The sequence below is a fragment of the Stegastes partitus genome, unplaced genomic scaffold (genome assembly GCF_000690725.1).
Source record: "Stegastes partitus isolate 25-593 unplaced genomic scaffold, Stegastes_partitus-1.0.2 Scaffold1373, whole genome shotgun sequence".
Classification (NCBI taxonomy): Eukaryota; Metazoa; Chordata; class Actinopteri; family Pomacentridae; genus Stegastes; species Stegastes partitus.
In genome coordinates, this window is record NW_007579104.1 from 162,081 (window position 1) to 181,656 (window position 19,576).

The 19,576-nt window shown below is 43.4% G+C and overlaps 1 protein-coding gene across 1 annotated transcript in view; it reads right to left on the reverse strand.

Annotated features, from left to right (window-relative positions):
* The window catches only part of LOC103370115 (XK-related protein 7), a 95,287-nt gene extending 76,334 nt beyond the window's left edge, over positions 1–18,953 (reverse strand). Inside the window, exon 1 of the mRNA XM_008299036.1 lies at positions 18,334–18,953. Coding sequence (XP_008297258.1) covers positions 18,334–18,953 — 620 coding nt within the window. The remainder of the gene's footprint in view (positions 1–18,333) is intronic.
* Positions 18,954–19,576: the final 623 nt, after the last annotated feature.

A 19,576-nucleotide genomic window follows, 5' to 3' on the forward strand; every position in this document is an offset into this window, starting at 1 on the left:
CTTTAATTAACAGTTTGATTAGTTCCTCGCTGGATGAGTTCTGGTCTGAGGCAGGATTTCAGTAAACTACCAAACTAAACTGTGAAAGTACAAAAAAACCAACGACCAGATGAGACGATTATTTGATATTAGAGACAAAAATGAATGTAAATTAAATTACCACATTGGTATGTGTCAGATCTAAACTGGAAGAGCTGCACTTGTTAAATAAAAAGGTCACTAAATATGATCATAAATGAAGTTCTGAGGAGCTACAGAGAACCTCAGATTCTAAAGACGAACCAGAACTTATTGGCTTCAGACCGCAGCGTCAAACATTACTTTAGATTTGTTCAGTGGAAAACAAAACCACTAAATGACGACTCCTCCTGCAATACATGTCAGAATAACTGCAACCTGCTTTTCTGCATCGTTCGGCTCGAAACTTAAAGAGGAAAAGTGGGAGGATCAGCAGAACGTCAGCAGAACGTCTGCAGAACGTTTCAGTCCGTCCAGAAGTTGGTTATTCTTCGATTCGTGTCGGTTTCCTAAATGTACAAGTTGGTTTAAATCGTCAGACACTTTATTTACTATCCGACTTTCCACCTGCAGCCTTGAAATCTACAAATCTGCTCCACATTCACATCCAAACACATTCAGCTCCGACAGAATAAAAAAAAATAAAATAAAAAAACAGCAGTCGAGATACAACAGCTGATTCATTTCCTCCGGAGAGCGAGGTCAGCCGAGGCAGATCCGCTCTCTTCCTCTCCAATATAATAACGGTTGATATGCAAAATAAAATGAAATAAAAAATGAGATCAACACTTTGTGCAGCTGCACAAGGTTGTCTCGACGGTTAAGAGCGACTCAGGGCCAAACACTGGATCAGGGCTTCTGTGAGCCGGCGCCGTTACATCACATCCCGCTCATGTTTTATTTGGGGAACACGAGCTCATGCGGGCTAATAGACGGTTCTGCAGGATTATGTTCGTCTGCCGCGCTGTTAGACAACAAGCAGTTGGGGAGATGTGCAGCTGGCCGGAAAAGGCAGCAGAGCGGTTCAGACTGTGACGGGAAGCTGCTGCAGTCGGAGACGGACGCCCGTCTACCGGGTCGGCCTGGTTCGGTCAGCTAAGAGCAACACGTTTAGTTCATGTCTTTGTTGTAATATTTGCATGCATCAAACTCATCACGTGTCGGCTGCTGGGTTCATCCATCCATCATCTCTACACCGCTTAGAGTCATGGGGGGCTGGAGTCTATCCCAGCTGACTCAGGGTGAAGGCAGGTTCACCTGGACAGGTAACCAGTCTATCACAGGGCTACACTTAGAGACAGACAACCAAGCACACTCACATTCACACCTACGGACAATTTACAATCACCAATTAACCTCAGCATGTTTCTGGACTGTGGGAGGAAGCCGGAGAACCCGGAGAGAACCCACGCTGCACGGGGAGAACATGGAGACTCCACGCAGGAAGATCCTGGGTGTCCTCACCGGGACGCCAACCGGCGACCTTCTAGCTGCTGCGAGGCGACGGTGCTAACCACTGATCCACCTGCAGCCCTCAGAATAGGACATTTAAAAAAACCAGAAGGCCAACATGACAGAACGTCCCTGTTGGATACCAAACATGTTCTCTGCAGATCCTTACAACTATTCAACAGAACACTTCTTTCCTTGTTGCAGGAGCTGCAGCAGAAAGTGTGATGTCTGGTTTCTACCTTCAGCCTGAACCAGACGCTGTGATTCTGCTGAGAACCGACCGCAGCCTGAACTGAACTTTCCGCTTTCAAAAACAAACCCTAAACTCCCGTCTGAAGGCGAGACGGGATGAACGAAAAACAAAAACCGCGTTGACTCGCCGTAGGAAAACCGTCACCGGCCCTCGAGTCCGACGGCGTCGAAACGCTGACGGAACGAATTACGAAGCGGCCGGCGAGGAAAATCAGCTCCCAAATCAGGAATTCTGACCCCCTAAGAACGGTTCCCTGGTCTGAGTCCGGGGAGACGAAAGGTCCTCGCGTTCGGCGGGTTTTCCTGTGAAAGGCGCTGGCGGAGGAAAATCCGGAGAGACAGATCAGAGAGTGTGTGAGTTCAGAGAGCTCAGAGAGAGAAGAGCAGAATCCACAGCGATACAACGACTCCTCTGGGCTTTGAACAGAAAGTTCACACACTGGAGGAGGACGTGTCTGAATGCGTTTGTATGAACCAAAGGAGAAGACGACGGACCCGCATGTGTGTGTGTGTGCACCTGCAGGCTACACGCTAATAACATGCACCACTGAAGCGCACACGGAGATAAACTAACAAACCCTGTGCAGGCCCGAGTCCATGTTCTGTCCCAGATATTTATCTGCACATACATCTGCATCCGTCCGTCCGTCCGTCAGCAGCGGGAGGTGTTGGACCTGCACCGAAACCACGAAAAGAAAAACCAGAATCAAACACGTCTGGAGGCCGTGTGAGTAGCTCAGCGGCGACGACGACGCGACTTTAGCCGAGATCCGACGACGTATAGAATCGGTACGTTGGTTCCTCGGACCGGTTTCCGTTCGCTGGTGGAACAAACAACGCCGGAGGCTCAGCAGAACGTCATCCGGAGAAGAACCAACGCCGGCTCCGTCGACTGCCACGACATGTTCTCGTTGGTCCTGCAGCCGGAGGAGCCGTGAGTCGGATCGGTCCGAGGTAGAAACAGGAAGCGGGACGAGCTGGAGCGGCTAAACGCTGCGACTGTCAGTTCGTTACTGTACATCTGCTGCGAAATTAGAGAAACTTCAACCAAAAACTGTTAAAAAATGCCATTTCTTTGCTTTACGGGGTTTGAATTTGCTGCATTTCTTCCTCTCGTATGATGATAAACTGAATATTTGCGGTAAAGAACGCCTTCAGGAAGCTGCAGTCGAACTTATTTCCACTTATACACGATGTTTGATTGGTGCGCCACAAACAAAGAAAAGAAAAACTAAATAAATACCATTAAAAAAAGTAGAAAGAAAGAAAATCTGGCAGAAAAAATATGTTCAATAGTGTTAGAAAACAGCACAAATAAGCTGTGAGAATAACAGGAAACATACGTACAGCTACAGCAGCAGCTAAACGGTGATTTTATGGTCAAACGCTGGAAAAGAACAAATCAGAGTTTGTCCAATGTTTTTGTTTTAACAGTCAACATGTAATTAATACTTTTCTCCTGTAATTTCACAACATATAAATAATTTAACAGTTTAAATGAGTAAAATAACTTTAAAAAAACGAATAAACAATTAAAAATTTAGATATTTTTTCCACTTGAAATACATTAAAATCTATAAAATACTGATATTGTTGCTGATTTAAACAGCAACAGTCACACAGTGGAATAAAACTAAAGACTTGTTTGTATGAATGTGGATAAAATTTACAGTTTTGTCCTTTTTTTATTGTTAGTATGTAAATTAACACTTTTTTTCTGTGATTTTATGAGTTATTATCCATAATTTAAGGAAATGGGACAAATTACTTGAAAATAAAACTTTATTTTTCACTTAAAATCCATAATTTTGGTTTCAAACATAATGAGAAATATTTGTAAAGTAATTCTATTGTTATTGATTTAACTATAATGAAGGGATCTTAAACATAGAACAATAAATGCCCACTTTGAGTGTTTGTCCAGCAGCGTGTGACCTTGAGCGTCAGGATGGAGGCTGATTCTCCAACATCCTGGTTTAAAGCCTCCAGTCTGCTGCCAGAACGTTAAACCAGCGTCTGCGCCCGCCGATCCATCGGCCGATAAAGTCCTCATTCAGACAGTGGAGCGGAGATGTTCCGACCGAGCGGTTGATTCTGAGCACGGGGCTGTGAAACAGGACGAACTTTGGTGATCCCGGAGGAGAAACTGGGTCATTACGGCGGCTCAGAGACGCTTCAGTGTTCAGGAGGCAGAAAACTCTGACGGGATGTTTGTACGCCGAGCGCTGGTGTCGATCCGGAGACGGGGAGTCGGAAAAATGGGGATTTTGCACCAACGTCGTGTCTCAAAGCCGACATTCTTATACAACTACATGCTGCATATTACTGCATATAGACTGTGAATGTTTCAGAGTTCCAGGTCCAGAACTTCATCAGTACAGCAGACAGATTACAGTCATTACAGTTGTAGGTAGGTATACAGGGGACCTATAAAGAGAGTTCCAGGTCCTTGAGGTCCATAGAGGAGGGTCCAGATTTATCACTTTAATGGACTTTCTCCATCAGTTCTGAGCCTCAGAACTGCTGTTGGAGTTCTGAGTTTAGAAAACCAACAACAACAACAACAACAACAACAACAACAAGCCATTTTAACTAACGACCTTTACAGTTGTCGGTAGGTATACTTTCAACTGTATACAGGAGACCTATAAAGAGAACTATATGCCCTTTAAGTCCATAGAGGACCTTAATGGATGTTCGCCATCATTTCTGAGCCTCAGACCTTCATCAGTACAGCAGACAGACTAGTTCTGTTTGAGTACTGAGTTTAAAAAGCAAACCAACAAACAAACAAACAACAACAATTTTAATGGGTGATCTCTACAGTTGTCGGTAGGTATACTTTTAACTGTATACAGGAGACCTATAAAGAGAGTTACAGGTCCTTGACGTCCATAGAGAAGGGTCCAAATTTATCACTTTAATGGACCTTCTCCATCATTTCAACATCATCAGTAGAGCAGACAGACTATTTCTGTTTGAGTACTGAGTTTTAAAAAAACCCAAAACAAGACTTTAATAGGTGGTCACTAGTGTTGTCGGTAGGTATACTTTTAACTGTATACAGGAGACCTATAAAGAGAGTTCAGGTCCACAGAGGAGGGTCCAGGTTTATCACTTTAATGGACTTTTTCCATCATTTCTGAGCCTCAGAACTTCATCAGTACAGCAGATAGACACATGACATTTAGGAGGAAGAACACATCTGGGTTCTGCTAGAACCTGACACCACATCAGTTCTACATCCATCCAGGTGTCTCAGTCTGAACACTAATAAAAAAATAAAAAAATCTGCTCAGATCCAACCAAAAAGCCAAATAATCAGTGAAAATTACCTAAAATATTTCCAAAATGAAGAAAACTTTCAAAAATCACCTCAACATCACTATCTATGAGCCGGAAATGGTAAAAACAGAGAGAATCATTGGATTTTTCAACTTCCTGATGGTCCTCGAACTCATCGCAAATCATCGGGAAAAAAAAGCTTTATTCTACGTCTTGTTTAAAAATTCGACAAAAATAAAGTTTTCTCTGACCAGACTCAGTAAAAAACAAAACCTTCTGCACTGTTTGACGTCACCATGAAGCCTTTAGCGCCTCAAACGACACTCAGGTGGAACTTTTTTAGCTTCGGGGATGAACTGCAGGAAGAGTTTACAGCCGAGGCTCTAAACCACAAACACTCCTGAAAACACGACAGCACGGTTGATCTACGAGTTACCATCCACATGTTTGTCTGCTGTTATTAATATTTAATATGTATTTACTGCTTGATTTCAGAACTAATTTTAGTTCTTTTTTGTCTTTTTTTCTGTTTTCAGTTCAGTTTTTTTGCATCTATTTTTGTTTTTTTCAGCATTAGTGACATGAATGTTGCACACGTCGATTCCTTTTCTTTTACTTTTTGCAAAATAAATAACAACGACAAAAAAGCATCTTTTGCCCGGTGCAACCTGCTAGTTAAACTGTAAACCCACATTTTCCCATGTAGATAAGCCCTTCCTGCCTGGAAGTAGCTCAGGTGTAACGTCACACCTTTCCCCTCCGTCCTCCTGCTTCGTACGGCATCGTGGACGTCTGAATCCACATTTCTGAGACTCATCGACACTGGAGCAGGACGTCTGCTGCTTCTTTAACTCATGATACGTCTTCTTGCAGATGAACAGAAAACAGCCGGTAGGCATGTCCACGAGGGAGAAACTCGATGTTTCCTCCTTCAGCATCGTGTGAATCACGTTACTAAACACTCAGCTGATGCCACGCCGTGAAAATAGTGGAAGAAAAAAAATAAATCATTTCACGTTTAAATTAATCACGAGTTTGGAATTCAGCCTGGGTTTAATTTACTGCCGCCGCCGCCGCCGCCGGAGTGTCAGGATCCGTCAGTTTAATTGGCTGCAGGTTTTTGGTTTGGGAACTTTCCGAGGCGATACGGCGCGTCGTTTGGTATTCAGAGCGCGTGTGCAGGCTGAATTTATTATCTATACATAGTCACAGTCTGCAGTGTGCAGCACCTGCAGGGCACACGCTAATCACATGCATCGCCGCCGCGCACTGAGCATGTGCAGAACCCGCGCGCGCCGGCCTACATGCAAACAGGAAACACAAGCAGATTTTTTAAAAAAAACTTAAAAAAAACCCCCACAAACAAACATCGGTGTTGATTTAACGAGCGACGCTGGACGACGTCGAGCAGGAAGAAGCTGCATCTGTGCACAGAGACGCACTGGAAACGTGATTGACAGCTTCCTCCAGGGCCGCGGTGAATAATTCAGCACCGAGTGACGGACGGACGGATGGACAGCAGAGCATCAGACAGACAGACAGTCAGACAGACGGACAGACAGCAGAGCATCCTACAGACAGACAGACAGACAGACAGACAGACAGACAGACAGACAGACGGATCATCACAACTCTCCTGCAGGCTGAGTTTTGTTCATAATCAATAGCTCTATTAAATTTTACATAAACCTTGTGCATTTACAGTTGGGAGGATTTTTGAATTCTTAAAGAGTTTTGGAAATTTCCTTCGGCCGCCGCCGCTGCAGGGAAACGACAGAATCAACAAACCAATCAGACGGTGGGATCAGGTGTCCACAGATCAGCACGTTCTGCCACCTTCAGTCCTGACCGTTATTGCAGCTCACATTTTATTATTATTAGGATTATTTCTAAATGCAGAAATCAACATGTTTAAGTACGAATGTGCAACAGGAGCAGCGTCGGACACGTTAACGCCAACAGCTACACGTGAAGCCATGCCGTTAAATCAGAGTTTGTTCAGTTTCATATTTTGTTTTTAAATTTCCTTTTTACATAAAGATTGAAACTGTTGGTTGGTTTCCTGCTTCAGCTTCAAATCAGATAAACTACATTTTCTATTGTTTCTCCCTTTATGCCAGAAACAAACGGATGCAGACGATGTGTTACTGATGTGACTTTATTTTGTTTGCAGGTTGGAATTCCCACATTAACGCTCCGAACAGGAGCTGGTTTTATTTGCTCATTTTCTAAGAGAGAGACTCAGAAATGGTTCATATTTACCATAAAAAAGTTCTATTATAAGTTCTAATTGGTTCTTTTACATTTGACACAAATTCAAATGAGCAAAAATATAATTATGTTGCAGATATTTACTGTTTTTTATTTTTCAAAAGACAAATTATTTGTACTGATTGGGGGAAAAAATAAGAAAAATGAAATGTTATTTTACAGATTTTCTCTGTTTTGTTAAATTGTGAATAATTAAGTAAAATCACAGAAAAATGCTTTTAAAAAATAATAAAAAATTTAAAATGAGCCAAAACTGTACAAACATCAAAATTCTGTATCATAAAAATAAAAAAAATATTTTTTATTATTATTTATTTCACAAAAACTGAAAACGTGGATTCAACACAGTCCACAAGTGTTAACAACGAATAAAAATATGACTCTACTTAATATTCAGATTGTGATGCTTGTCTCTGTTTTTATAAAACTCTTCCTGCAGTTCAGCAGAAAACTCACAGAATTTCTGTGACATTAATGTTGGTTAGAGCCCAGTCGGTCTTATTTTATTTTGTTTTATTTTATTTATTTATTTATTTTTGAAGAATCTCGATGGAGCAAATGCTTATTTTTTTTATTTTGACAAACATTTTTTAAAAATTGTTTTTACAGGATCTGATCGGTGCAAACTGATTATTTTTGGCAAATGCAGATGCAGAATAAAGTGATTTTAATTAAATATCTTGATTTGAAGCGTAAATGTGGTTCATTTTTCTGATGGACTAAAGTTACAGAATTATTTCTTTCTTTTTTTTTTTGTCATATTTTTTGCAAGTTCTTGCTCTGATAAATGGTCAACTTTATGTAACTACCAAGCCTCTCGCACATGTTGGCGTTCAGAGGGTTAAAAAAAGAAGCTGAAGGACTTCATGAGCAGGACGAGACAAACCAGAAGCCGTTGAACCAACAGAGGAGCTGGTTTGGGTTTACAGATGGCCTATTTCAGAGTGTTTGGATGCAGCGCTGAAGTTTCTGAACTCTGGTGAAGGTTTTGACTGCAGAGACCAAAAAAAAAAACCCAGAAGCTCTTTGAAGTGGACGCTGACATCCTGCACGTCTGAGCTTCATGAAGCTCTCGTTGCTTCGCTGCAGGATCAAACCTTCAGGGCAGAAGAAACGCTGAGAAACCGTTAAAGAAACCAAACCTTTAGAGCAAATGAGTGTAAACCCTGAGCAGGAAGCAGGAGGACGGAGCGACCCAGAACATCTGAAGTGATCCACCCACTTAGATCCACACGTCTCACAGAACGTCTACAGAACGTTTTAATCGCCTCGTGGTCCAAAACCAAACGTTCAATCATCTCCTGTTACCGTCTCGACCGCAGAAGCTTCCCCAGAAGATAAAATGATAAATAAAAAAAAGGTCCATTTCATTTACGGTGAAGGTTTGAAGGAAGCGATTCCAGCAACAGTTTGGAAACCGTGACTTCTGGTTTGTTCGTAGTAACGGCAGCAGAGTTAGCTCGCAGCTAATTAGCATGTGTCTGTGCAGGAACAGGAAGTGAACGACACACTTCATGACACTATGGTCCATCAGTGTGACATCAGAAATATAATCAGTAAAAACAAACAAGAAGAAGTAGAAGGAAGTCACTGGTGGAGAAAACTCTGAGAACCTCCTAACCGAGAAAAACAAACTGACTAGAAGCTGTTTTTCTCTTTTTAAATCATCTCATAATGATGATTTTTCAACAATAAATGACAAGAAGAAGAAATAAAAGTGAGATTAGACGTTCAGTTCTGATCCAGAAGCAGCTTCTCATGACTGGAAAACCACAGAAACGCTCACTGTTCAGCTCATTACTGGACAAAAGTCATGATTTACACATTACTGGTTGAAGAAAGCAACGCATGCTTCTGTTCCTTCAACACGACGACCAGAACCCACAGAACCAACAGGCTTCAGTCACACATAAACACAGAACTAAAGAACCAGAACATCCCAGAAACCAACACGTTGAGGAGCTCGTTAACGGATCACATGAAGGCAGGTGTGCTTCTTTTCTGTCTAGTGTCACCTGACAGGTAAAAATATCACATCAGACCTCCCTCATGTCCAAACATCTGCACGAGAAACCCCAGAGGCAGCAGCAGAGTCGCTGAAAACCAGCCGGAGGACGGAGCTTCAGAGTGATCTTACAACCACATCTCTTACCTTCTGCCTCACTTCCTCACAACCTGAGAGTCTTTTGCTTCTTCCGGTAAAACTCAGAGCCACACTTCCTCGTCTCCTTGTTGCAGGAAGACGCTCGGTGGTCAAACATGAGGAATAATATCGTCCAGATTTAACGTTTAGTCCACAACAAACACCTAAAAGCAGCTCATGGTCTCACATTCAACCCCAAAAAGGCAGAAACTCTGATTATTTCCACCGACTCGGAGCTAAACTCTGCTTCCAGGTGAAGCTCATTAGCATGCAGGCCACGCCCCCTTAGCTATGACATCACCTCTGACCCTGGTGCATTCAAGTGGCGTCGTTTTTGCCAAGACAAGGATCCTCCCTGTTACGGTTTTTACAACCTGTGCTGCGATCACGGACTCAGGAATCATTTAAAGTCTGAAGCACGAGAAGAGGATTCTGTTCGCGGCTCTTTAACAGGAAAATCTGTGGACTTGTTCAGAAAAATTTTGAAATTTTGCAAAAAAAATGTTAAAAAAATAACGTGCAAGTGAGGCTTGTTTCTGTTAGAATAGGGTGGTCAGCAGGTGGCGCTATCGGCAACGTAACAAGCAGAGAAGACAGAAAGGCAGCAAGTTGTTTGGAAATGTTAAAAAAAAAACCTCAAAGAATAAGAAGAAAGTAGAAAAATGTGGCCACTTATGAAGGAAAAATGTAAAGAAGTCCTCAGAATGAAGAAGATTCTTTCATGTCAGCTGGTATCGATCAGGTTTGATGAGTTAAGGAGGCGAAAAAAACTCAACAAACAGCCGATAACTCGAATAAAGGAAAAGTTTTCTACGTCAGAACTTATTCGAGGAAGCTGTTTTTAATCTACATGAACTCAAAACTGTGAAAAAAATTGAAAACTTTTCAGTGTTTTTGCAAAACTGGGCCCTTTTTTTTTAAAATGCAGTTCCTCAAAATGTGCGTTAAAAAGGAAACAAAAAACGTCTGCGTCTGGCTTCAGCCTCCGAGAACACGTGAAGCGCCTCCACGTGCAGGAACGAAGGGACGCAGAATCAGACGCTCGCAGGTTTAAAGCTTAAAGATGTTTTACAGACACTCTGAAAGGTCTCTGAGTGAAACGGAAATGAAACGTAAGAGCAACGCTCGGCGTGACTCACTTCATTTGTGAATGAGCAGCGTCGACACTCGTCTGAATGATTCAGCGCGTTGAGGCTGCCAGTTCGCCACTCGGCCTGATTGTTCGCCGCCGCCGGACGGACGGACAGACGGACCACCTGAGCTGAGGGTCCATTTGGAACCGGTTCAGTCGCTCCTCTCTGGGGCTGATTGATCTGGTCTGGCACGGGCAGGAAACCGATCGGATTGTTCAATCAGCCACTGAGCGCTCGAGTCCAGCGTCTGAAAAAACGTCTTGCAGGAGCAGAAATCCGACATCACTTGAACGCACCTCAGCGACGCTAACGTTTGATTTTTATGGGTTAAAAACAGCTCAGAGCTCCACGTGAAAGTCGGCCATGTTTCCTGTAAAATCCCACCAATCAGAGGACGACAGCCGCCTCGTGTGTGAAAACAAACATGAATCTGAGCTCATGAAGTTCCAAACATCACGATAAATATGAAAAGAAAATCTGTTTACGTTGTGCAAAAATGTTTAAAATGATCCAGCAGCTTGATGCGGACACAAGGTGGCGCCGACGTCTCCGGTGATCTTTCGTACGTTTAGTTTCCAGCGCGGTGCAAAAAAACGACGTTAACACGGAGGAAACCGAACGATGACGGCCGAGGATCAGATGAGACAGAACTTCCTGTGTTTCTGTCATTAATCAATAACATAAAATACATTATCTGCATTTTAATCACGACTCAACATTAAAAAAAAAAAAAAAGTTTTCCATATTTCATGGTGCATCTATTTTCCTGTAATTTAATAGTAAATTAAATATATCATCAGATATTTAATGGTGTAGCTACAGCATTAAAACTACAAACAGTAAATAAATCCATAAAATAAAATAAAATAACTTTGTCTTGTAGTTACAAACCAAAAAAATTCTGTTTCTTTGTCCACATTAAAAAATAATTTAAAAAAATAAATGTAAAAAAAAAACAACAACAAAAAAACAGTAGAAACAATAGAAAATGTTCATATTTATTGATGCATTTATATTAAAATAAATTTTCTTGCAATTTGTTGGTTAATCTCAAATAAAAATCCAAACATTTATGGTAAAAATACACATTCTGTTATTTAATGATGATAAATCTGCAAATAAAACATTCAGGAAATTTATATTCTTGTTAATTTGTGGTTCAGCTTTTGTAATTTAAAAAAACACGGTTCTGTCAACGTTACAAATGTAGGAAAAAAATAAAAATAAAAATCTACTTTTCTACCAACAGTTACAGCAGCTCCTTTTAAAGGTTGACAAACAAACCTTCTGTGATTTAAGATTTTTTTTTTTCATATTTCATCTTTTAAAATATTGAACTAAAATAAATGTGTTTTTAATCTTTATATTTCCCCAAATGCACTAATTCATCTGAGTCTCAAAAGACGTGTTTTTGCAGTTTTAAAATGTGACTAAATGTAAATAAAACGATGAATCACAGCTGATAGAACTCAGAACCAGCGTTCTGTGATGATATCCAGCACTGAGTTTTAATGATGATTCCAATAAAGATAAAACACTAATTAATCCTCTTACGAATCACGAGTGCTAAAGATCCCAGCGTTTCATCTTCTCCTGTGATTCCCGTCGGCGCCTCTGAAGCGCCTCCAGGTGAGGGAACGTGACCTTGCTTTGCTTTCCAGCTGGATTTTAAATGTAGATGGAAAAAAGCGATAAAAAATAAAAAAGCGAGGCAGCGAGAGCCTCGGCTGGAGAGCAGGTGAGTCGACCTTGATGCAGTCCCGTGGTTCTGAGCGCCGGTCCGGAGCTCTGGACCAGGATCTCCGGGTTTCTTCTCCCTCCACATGCTCGACCTACAACAAACATCTGAGGAGTGGCTTCTCTGCCGGCTCGAGGCTTCATTCCACCGGTTATCAGATGTCTAACGAGAGACGAGGCCACAAAGTGTTGAGGCAGCAGCTCGAGGTGTTAAAGGTTAAACAGAGATTAAAGATGCATCTGATGCTTCTGACCGTCCGTCAGCTTCACCAGAACCGATTCAGAGGCGCTGCAGCTAACGAGGGCTTTTTATCCACAAATTACTTTCTCAATAATTACTTCAGTCTATTAAAATAAATTCATCCTCACATGTTGGAATTTGTTCCTGATCATCGGTTAAAAACAGAAACATTTACAACTACAGCAGCAGCTCAGCAATAAACAGTCTGTTGTCACACAGGTGTTCATTCATAACAATCCTGAATAAATACCAGATTTATCGATCAATAACTGATTATAAATGACTTATTCTGCACCCCTACTGCTGCTAATTTAAGCTACTAGCTCTTGACATGGGCCACAAAGATCGCTATGACAACTACCGCTAGCATATCGGAACGCTGTGATCGAACATATTTGTTGTCTGGATGTTATTGATCGTCACAGAAGTCTTTGTCATGGTGCTACTTTACTCGCCAAACACCCACAATGCTCTCTGCTTTCCTTGCACGCCTCCTCTGGTCTCTACAGTGTTAAACAGCAAAATGCTCCACCTGGTGGAACAACCAGGTACTGCAGCTGGTCTGATACTAAATATAGAATTACTCGACTCATGGGGCAAAAAAAAAAAACCCAACTGGAGGCCACAAACATGCATGTAAATCAAACAAAGTTCCAGTAAAGGATGCTTTTTAATGCTACAGCTGAAATCTAAAGCGACAGTACGGCTGCGTTTCCATCACTGTTGTTTGTCTTCATCGCAGAAATAGCTTCATTTGTCAGCCAGAAACTATAAAGAGAGAAAGAATTAGAAAAACTTCCCAACAGTCCTTGAACTAATCACCTGCTCCTCCAAACCGAGCCGGAGCTCAGAACCGTGATGTTTCTGCAAAATCACTTGAACCGGATTCCATTAAACAAATAAAAATTCTCCTTTGTACGACCGCGGAGCCTTGAAATGGAAAGTTTCCTGACATCCTGCTCTGAAAATAAAAACATCTGTAAAATAAAAAATAAAAAATTCCAACCAATCGTTGCCTTCGGTCCTTATGAGGTGCCTGAACACTTCCTGTGCTTTAGTCTAAGGCTACATGGAAACAGAGCTAGCTAGCATAAAACTGCACAAAGATGGCCGACGAGTTTCCCATTTTTACCAAAACCTGCAACATTTCTGCATCTTTCAGCGCAACTCGTGGTTTTAATCGTCCTCTAGTTTCATTAGAAAGCGTTTGCATGTATCCACGCCTATGCTTGCAGCCGTTGACTTTAACTTACATTAGTGTAAATCGGATTTGATTGTTTTTGCTAACATGCTGATATCACTCAGGGCGGGAGTTATGTTTCTAGTTCTTGGTGTTTCCATGATCCTGCTTCAACACACCAACGTTCTTCCAGCTCAGCTACGGCAGCATCGTGTCAAACATCTCGAATGACTTCAGCTCAGCGCCTCCAGGATGACTTCTTACTTTTTAATTCTCGTCTTATTTCAGTTTAGTTTTTACGTATATTTACTTTTATGAATGCATCATGTGTGGATGTTGCTGTGATTGTTTTCTGCCACCAGAGCTCCCGTCTGGATTAACAAAGTTCTGTCTTATCTCCACAGATTTTTTGCTGCAGAAGCTCTGTTCAGATAAGATAAGGAGGAAGCCAAACGCTTGTTTCCTCAGCGTTCACAGAAAACAACCGACGCTGGTGTTTCGGTGCAGCGGCTGAAAATCACAACGTATCCCAAACACCTGACAACACCGGGGTTTTTATTTTATTTTTTTTTTTTGTGTAAGCAACAATCTGCGACTAGAACATCATCGATTTTCTCCCCAGAAGGCCGGGACGCCGCTAACGTTCCAAAGAGTTACAGAAATTTAACGCCGCCTGATTGGATTTGATAAAACGGCGCCGGAGCTTAAATCCACCTGAAGCTGAAACGTCTCGAACACGAATCCTGAACGAATCTGGAAACGTCAAATCGGATCCTCTGTGAAGCCGGTTCCAGTCTCCCGGCGGCAGCAGAACCAACTCCGGCTCTCAGCATCTTATTGTTGTTCATTAACGCGGTTCATTAGCGAGTCTGCATGTAATTATCCTCGTGTGTGAATCCCCGCGTGCTCCATTTAGGAATTAGTTGAATCTTCATTTAACTCTTCTGCCTTCGCCGACGTTTTCACTCATCGCACGTCGTCGTTGAATCCAGAAGATGCTCGGACCGTCGTGCCTCTGAGAGAAAAGGCCTCCGGTCCGTTTCTTCCTCCCCGTGTCCGAGCTTCACGTTTGACTTCCCCGTTAAACGGCAGGAAGTCAGAGGCTGCTCGGCCGCCGTGTTCCCGCCACATGATTAGAACTTTGTCCTGAAATAAATCACAGGAGGAGGAGAGAACCCTCCTCGGATCGTGTTCGGGAGGAAACGTTCTCGTTATCGAGACGTTTTTCTGTCTGAGCTTCTCTTTGTTGTGGTTTGTAGACGTTTGCAGAGTGAAGCTGCTTCATTCCAGCGTCCGGTCGACTTCCTCCTGTTCACCTCGACTCCATTTGACTTGATTGTTTTTTCTGCATCACTGATTATTCTTGTAAGTTGCTCCGCCGTCAGAATTACTGCACATAAAAACAAATACCAGACGGGTTATTTGGGCAACCAGGTTGTTATAACTAGTTATATCTAGCGCCCTCTACTGGCCGGAGTAATGTTCTGCACCCCAAAACCCGCCAAGAGGTTGGAAAAGGAGGATTATTATTATTTTATAAAAAATCACAAAAATGGCCATTTATCAGCCAGACACTATAAAAACAGAAAAAATTCAGGAACTTCGCAACTTCTTGTCAGTCCTCGAACTAACCATCTGCGACTTTTGGCTTCATCGGGAAAAATATCCAAATCCTAAAATCATTTAATTTTAACGTGTTACATTTTTTTAAAAAATTCTCCAAAATTCCAACATTCACATCAACTGGATTTCGTGAAAAATAAAAAATTCTGCGCTGCTTGATGCCACTGTGGAGCCATTAGCGACCAAGCGGTGGCCAACGGTCACGTGACAAAAATTCAGAAACTTTGTAACGTCCCAACAGTCCTTGAACTAACCATCTGCGACCTTCAGCTTCATCGGGAAAAAATATCCAAATCTAAGCCTAAAATTGTGATATTTCCACAAAACCGTTTAATTTTAACATTTAAAAATTCTCCAAAATTCAAACTTTTACATCAACTGGATTTCGTGAAAAATCTAAAATTCTGCGCGACTTGACGCAACCACGGAGCCGAAGTTTTCAACGTCCCAACAGTCCTTGAACTAACCATCTGCGACATTCAGCTTCATCGGGAAAAATAACCAAATCTAAGCCTGAAATCCTTTAATTTTAACGTGTCACATTTAAAAATTCTCCAAAATTCAAACATTCACATCAACTGGATTTTGTAAAAAATCAAAAATTCTGCGCGACTTGACGCAACCACAGAGCCGTTAGCGACCGAGCGACACCCAACGGTCACATGACGAAAATTCAGGAACTTTTTATCTTCCCGAAAGTCCTTGAACTAACCACATTCGGCTTCATCGGGGAAAAAACAAAAACAAATCTAAGCCTAAAATCTTAATTTTTCAACAAAACCATTAAACATTTAAAAATTCTCCAAAATTCCAACATTCACATCAACCAGATTTTGTGAAAAACAAAAAATTCTGCGCTGCTTGACGGAACCACAGAGCCATTAGCAACCGAGCAACGCCAAATGGTCACGTGACAAAAATTCAAGAACTTCTCGGCTGAACTGCAGGCAGTGTTTGCACAGAGCAGATAAGTACAGAAACAACAAATAAAACATGTAAATACGACTTTTCCTCACTAACAGCAACACCTATGAACACCTGGAAACAATAATGTACACACAGGTGCAAGGTTTTTAAATAAAATGTAATTAAATATTCATTATAACAACCTGCACAGAACGAGTTTTTCTTGGTTGTGAGACTTTATATTGCAGTTAAACATGAAGCTGCTCTGAGATAACGAAGGACTTTCTGTTCATTTCCAGTTTCAAACCAAAGAATGTTCGCTTCCTTTACGCTTCATCACCTCAACTCTAATCTGTACCGAAAATAGGGTTCAAGTCTCGTCCAGAAACAACCAGAGATCCAGATTCTCTCGACCTTTTAGAGTCTTCATAGAAAACCAGCACAAACCAAACACTAAATGTTAAATGTTGTTTGTCACAGAGAGTCGAGTCAGAAGCGGAGTTGAGCATCGGCTGATCTGAAACGCGTCCCGTTGGCTCGAGTCTCGAGTTTTATTTCACTTCTTTCTGAGAAACCGTCGCTGCTGAAGTTTGCTTTAAATGCAAACTTCCAAAACCTGCAGATCCAACCCGGCACTTTAACTAAACCTGTGATCGCTGCAGCCACTCGCTCACTGATGAATCTGAGGCAGAAAAACACTGAGAATGAAAGTGTTGCTGGTCGTCGTGCAGCCTGGCTCCACGCTGTGACTCCCACAGACACTCGACATGAAACATATCCTCGGGTACAGGTGGCTGAAATGTGTCGTTTCACTTCCACAACCAGATGATTCAGAACCGCGGCTGCATTCTGAACAAAAACCCTGAACTTCACCTGAAATAAAAACACAAAAATCAGCTTCTCTCGAGGCTCTAATTCCAACATTCCTGCTGTCTGTGCGTCTCGTTGTGTGTTTTCTAATGTATGTGCATATCGCCGGGTTTTCTCGGTTCTGTGCATTTCAAAAAAGGTCCGTCGAGGGACAGAACCCTGCAAACCGGCCCGCGTTATAAATACTGCATCAGCTCACGCTACATGCAAGTAAACACGGAATGAAACGAAGAAACCGACACGGAGGAGAAGCAGGCCACGGCTGGCAGGCTGGAGGAGCTTCATGAGCAGAAAGATGGAATTCATCCACTGATCTGTTTAATGAAAGTACAAATACCACAGAGTATAAATACTCCATTACTTGGAGAAAGACACCTTTAAAGATAAATGTGAGAAGTTCTGAGGTTATTCAAAGAAATCTACTTGATTTATGATTTATTTGTTGGGTTTTCTCTGCTATTTGCTTCATTCTGTGCTTTATGGTAAATATTAGAGACTTTTGAGCCTGAAAGGATTTTAAAGTCTTGTTGGTTAAACTGCTGATAAAACACCTTTTAAAACGGATTTTTTTGTGATTTTAACTCAACTCAAAACTGTTTCTGCACTACAGCTCCTCTTTTTCTTGCAACCAGGTCGTTTTTCTGAACATTTAATGCACCACAGCTACTTTTTAAATGCACGTTTCATCGCGGCTGGCTGGTAATAAGCTAAAATATCTGAACATGGAGAACAGTGAGAGGACCATCTGGAGGCTGGAGGAGCAGGAAAACTTCAACACACTCCTGCATTTGATCCACAACCACAGTGTGTGTGCAGGAGAAGAAGAAAAACCAAGATGAGTAACATGACGAGCAGCCCGAGGAGATGAGCGGAACCACGGAGCCCGTCAGCGGACCAGCACCGAGACCGGACCTCAGCAGCTGGACGCGGAGCCGCAGCTCAGGAGGAGACACTTAAAAGTTCTGTGTGGAAACTACAAATCAGCAGCAGCTCGGTGCCTCCTGCACATTCCTGCCACCATGTCGGTGTGTCGGTGTGTCGGTGTGCAGGAAAGGAGGAGAAAAAAAAAAAAAGGTAATATTTCGGGAGGATACACACGCACACGCACGGGGCGAGCACGCGCACACTCTCATCCCCAGCCTCCCAATGCAAAGCCCACGTACCAAACACACACACATGCACTCGCCCCTCCGGTCCCCCCATCACCCCGCGGCGCTCCTACCTCCACACTTGCCCCAGCTGCAGGACGTGCAGCACGGTTTGAAAGACCCACATGCAGACGGTGCAGCACCTCGGGGGGGCGCCGACTCTCCCGGCCGTCACCGGCGGCCCGGAGGACGTGTACACCGGGGTAACGTTCGCAGCGTTCCCCGCTGCCGCCGCCGCCGCGCTCCCGCCGCGCTGGTCGCTGTCCTTGGTGCTTAACGCGTCGGCCGCTCCGCCTGCTGCCGCCGCCGCGCCGCTCGCCGCTCCGTCGCCGCCGCTGCCGCCGCCGCCGCCGCCTCCTCCTCCGCCGCTCAGATCCGAGTAGTCGTACACGAACCAGCGGAAGCTCAGCACCTGGACGACCGCGGAGGGCACCACGACGAAGACCAGCGTCAAGCCGAACCACCAGTAGTCGCCTCTCAGGTAGTAGTCGGCGGCCAGCCACAGGTCGGTCGCGCCGTCGGAGAAGAAGACGAGCAGCGCGCACAGCACCCAGCAGCAGTCCAGCAGGGTGAAGGGCTTCCCGCCGGCCGCCGTGCAGCGGGGCCGGGCGGCGGGGTTCCCCGGCTCCGACAGGCTCCTGGGCGTGTTGTCATCTTCCACAGACACTGCTGCTCCATCCGACTTAGCGGCCATGTTGGTTAGGATGGAGAGAAAAGACGGAGAAAGAGGAGGGGAGACGGAGAGAGAGAGAGGGAGAGCGGGGAGGGGAGAGAGAGCGCTCAGAGATTACATCATAACTAGCCTCATCATCAGCCAATTAACGGAGAGCCATCATTACCGGGAGCCGTTAACACACCGGCAGGACGTCGGTGCAGCAGCCGGCAGCGGTGACCTGCAGGAGGAGGTTTAGACCCACATTAAAGCCGCTGCGCCTCGTTACCGCTCAGGCTGCAGCAGACACGCGCTCTGCTCAGGTGTCAGCAGCTCGTCTGTCTGCAGGAAGCAGCCAGCAAGGATCCAGGATCCGGTCCACAGACCAGCTTCATGGTGCTGGTTCTGCAGCTCACACATGATTAGTGAAGCTTCTTTGTTTTTTTTTTTTAAGGCTTCACATTCTCAGATGTTTGAGCTCCTCAGTAACCAGGACAGAAAGGTTACATCCAGCTGGTTCTGTCTGGGTTCGTCTTTGTCCCTCTGCACAGTCTGACACACTAAAGCCTCATTTCTTCATCAGAACAACAACAAGATGTAAGCTGGAAAATAAAATAAAATCCTGGGAAAAAAACACAAATATGCACAAAAAACAACAAAAGAAA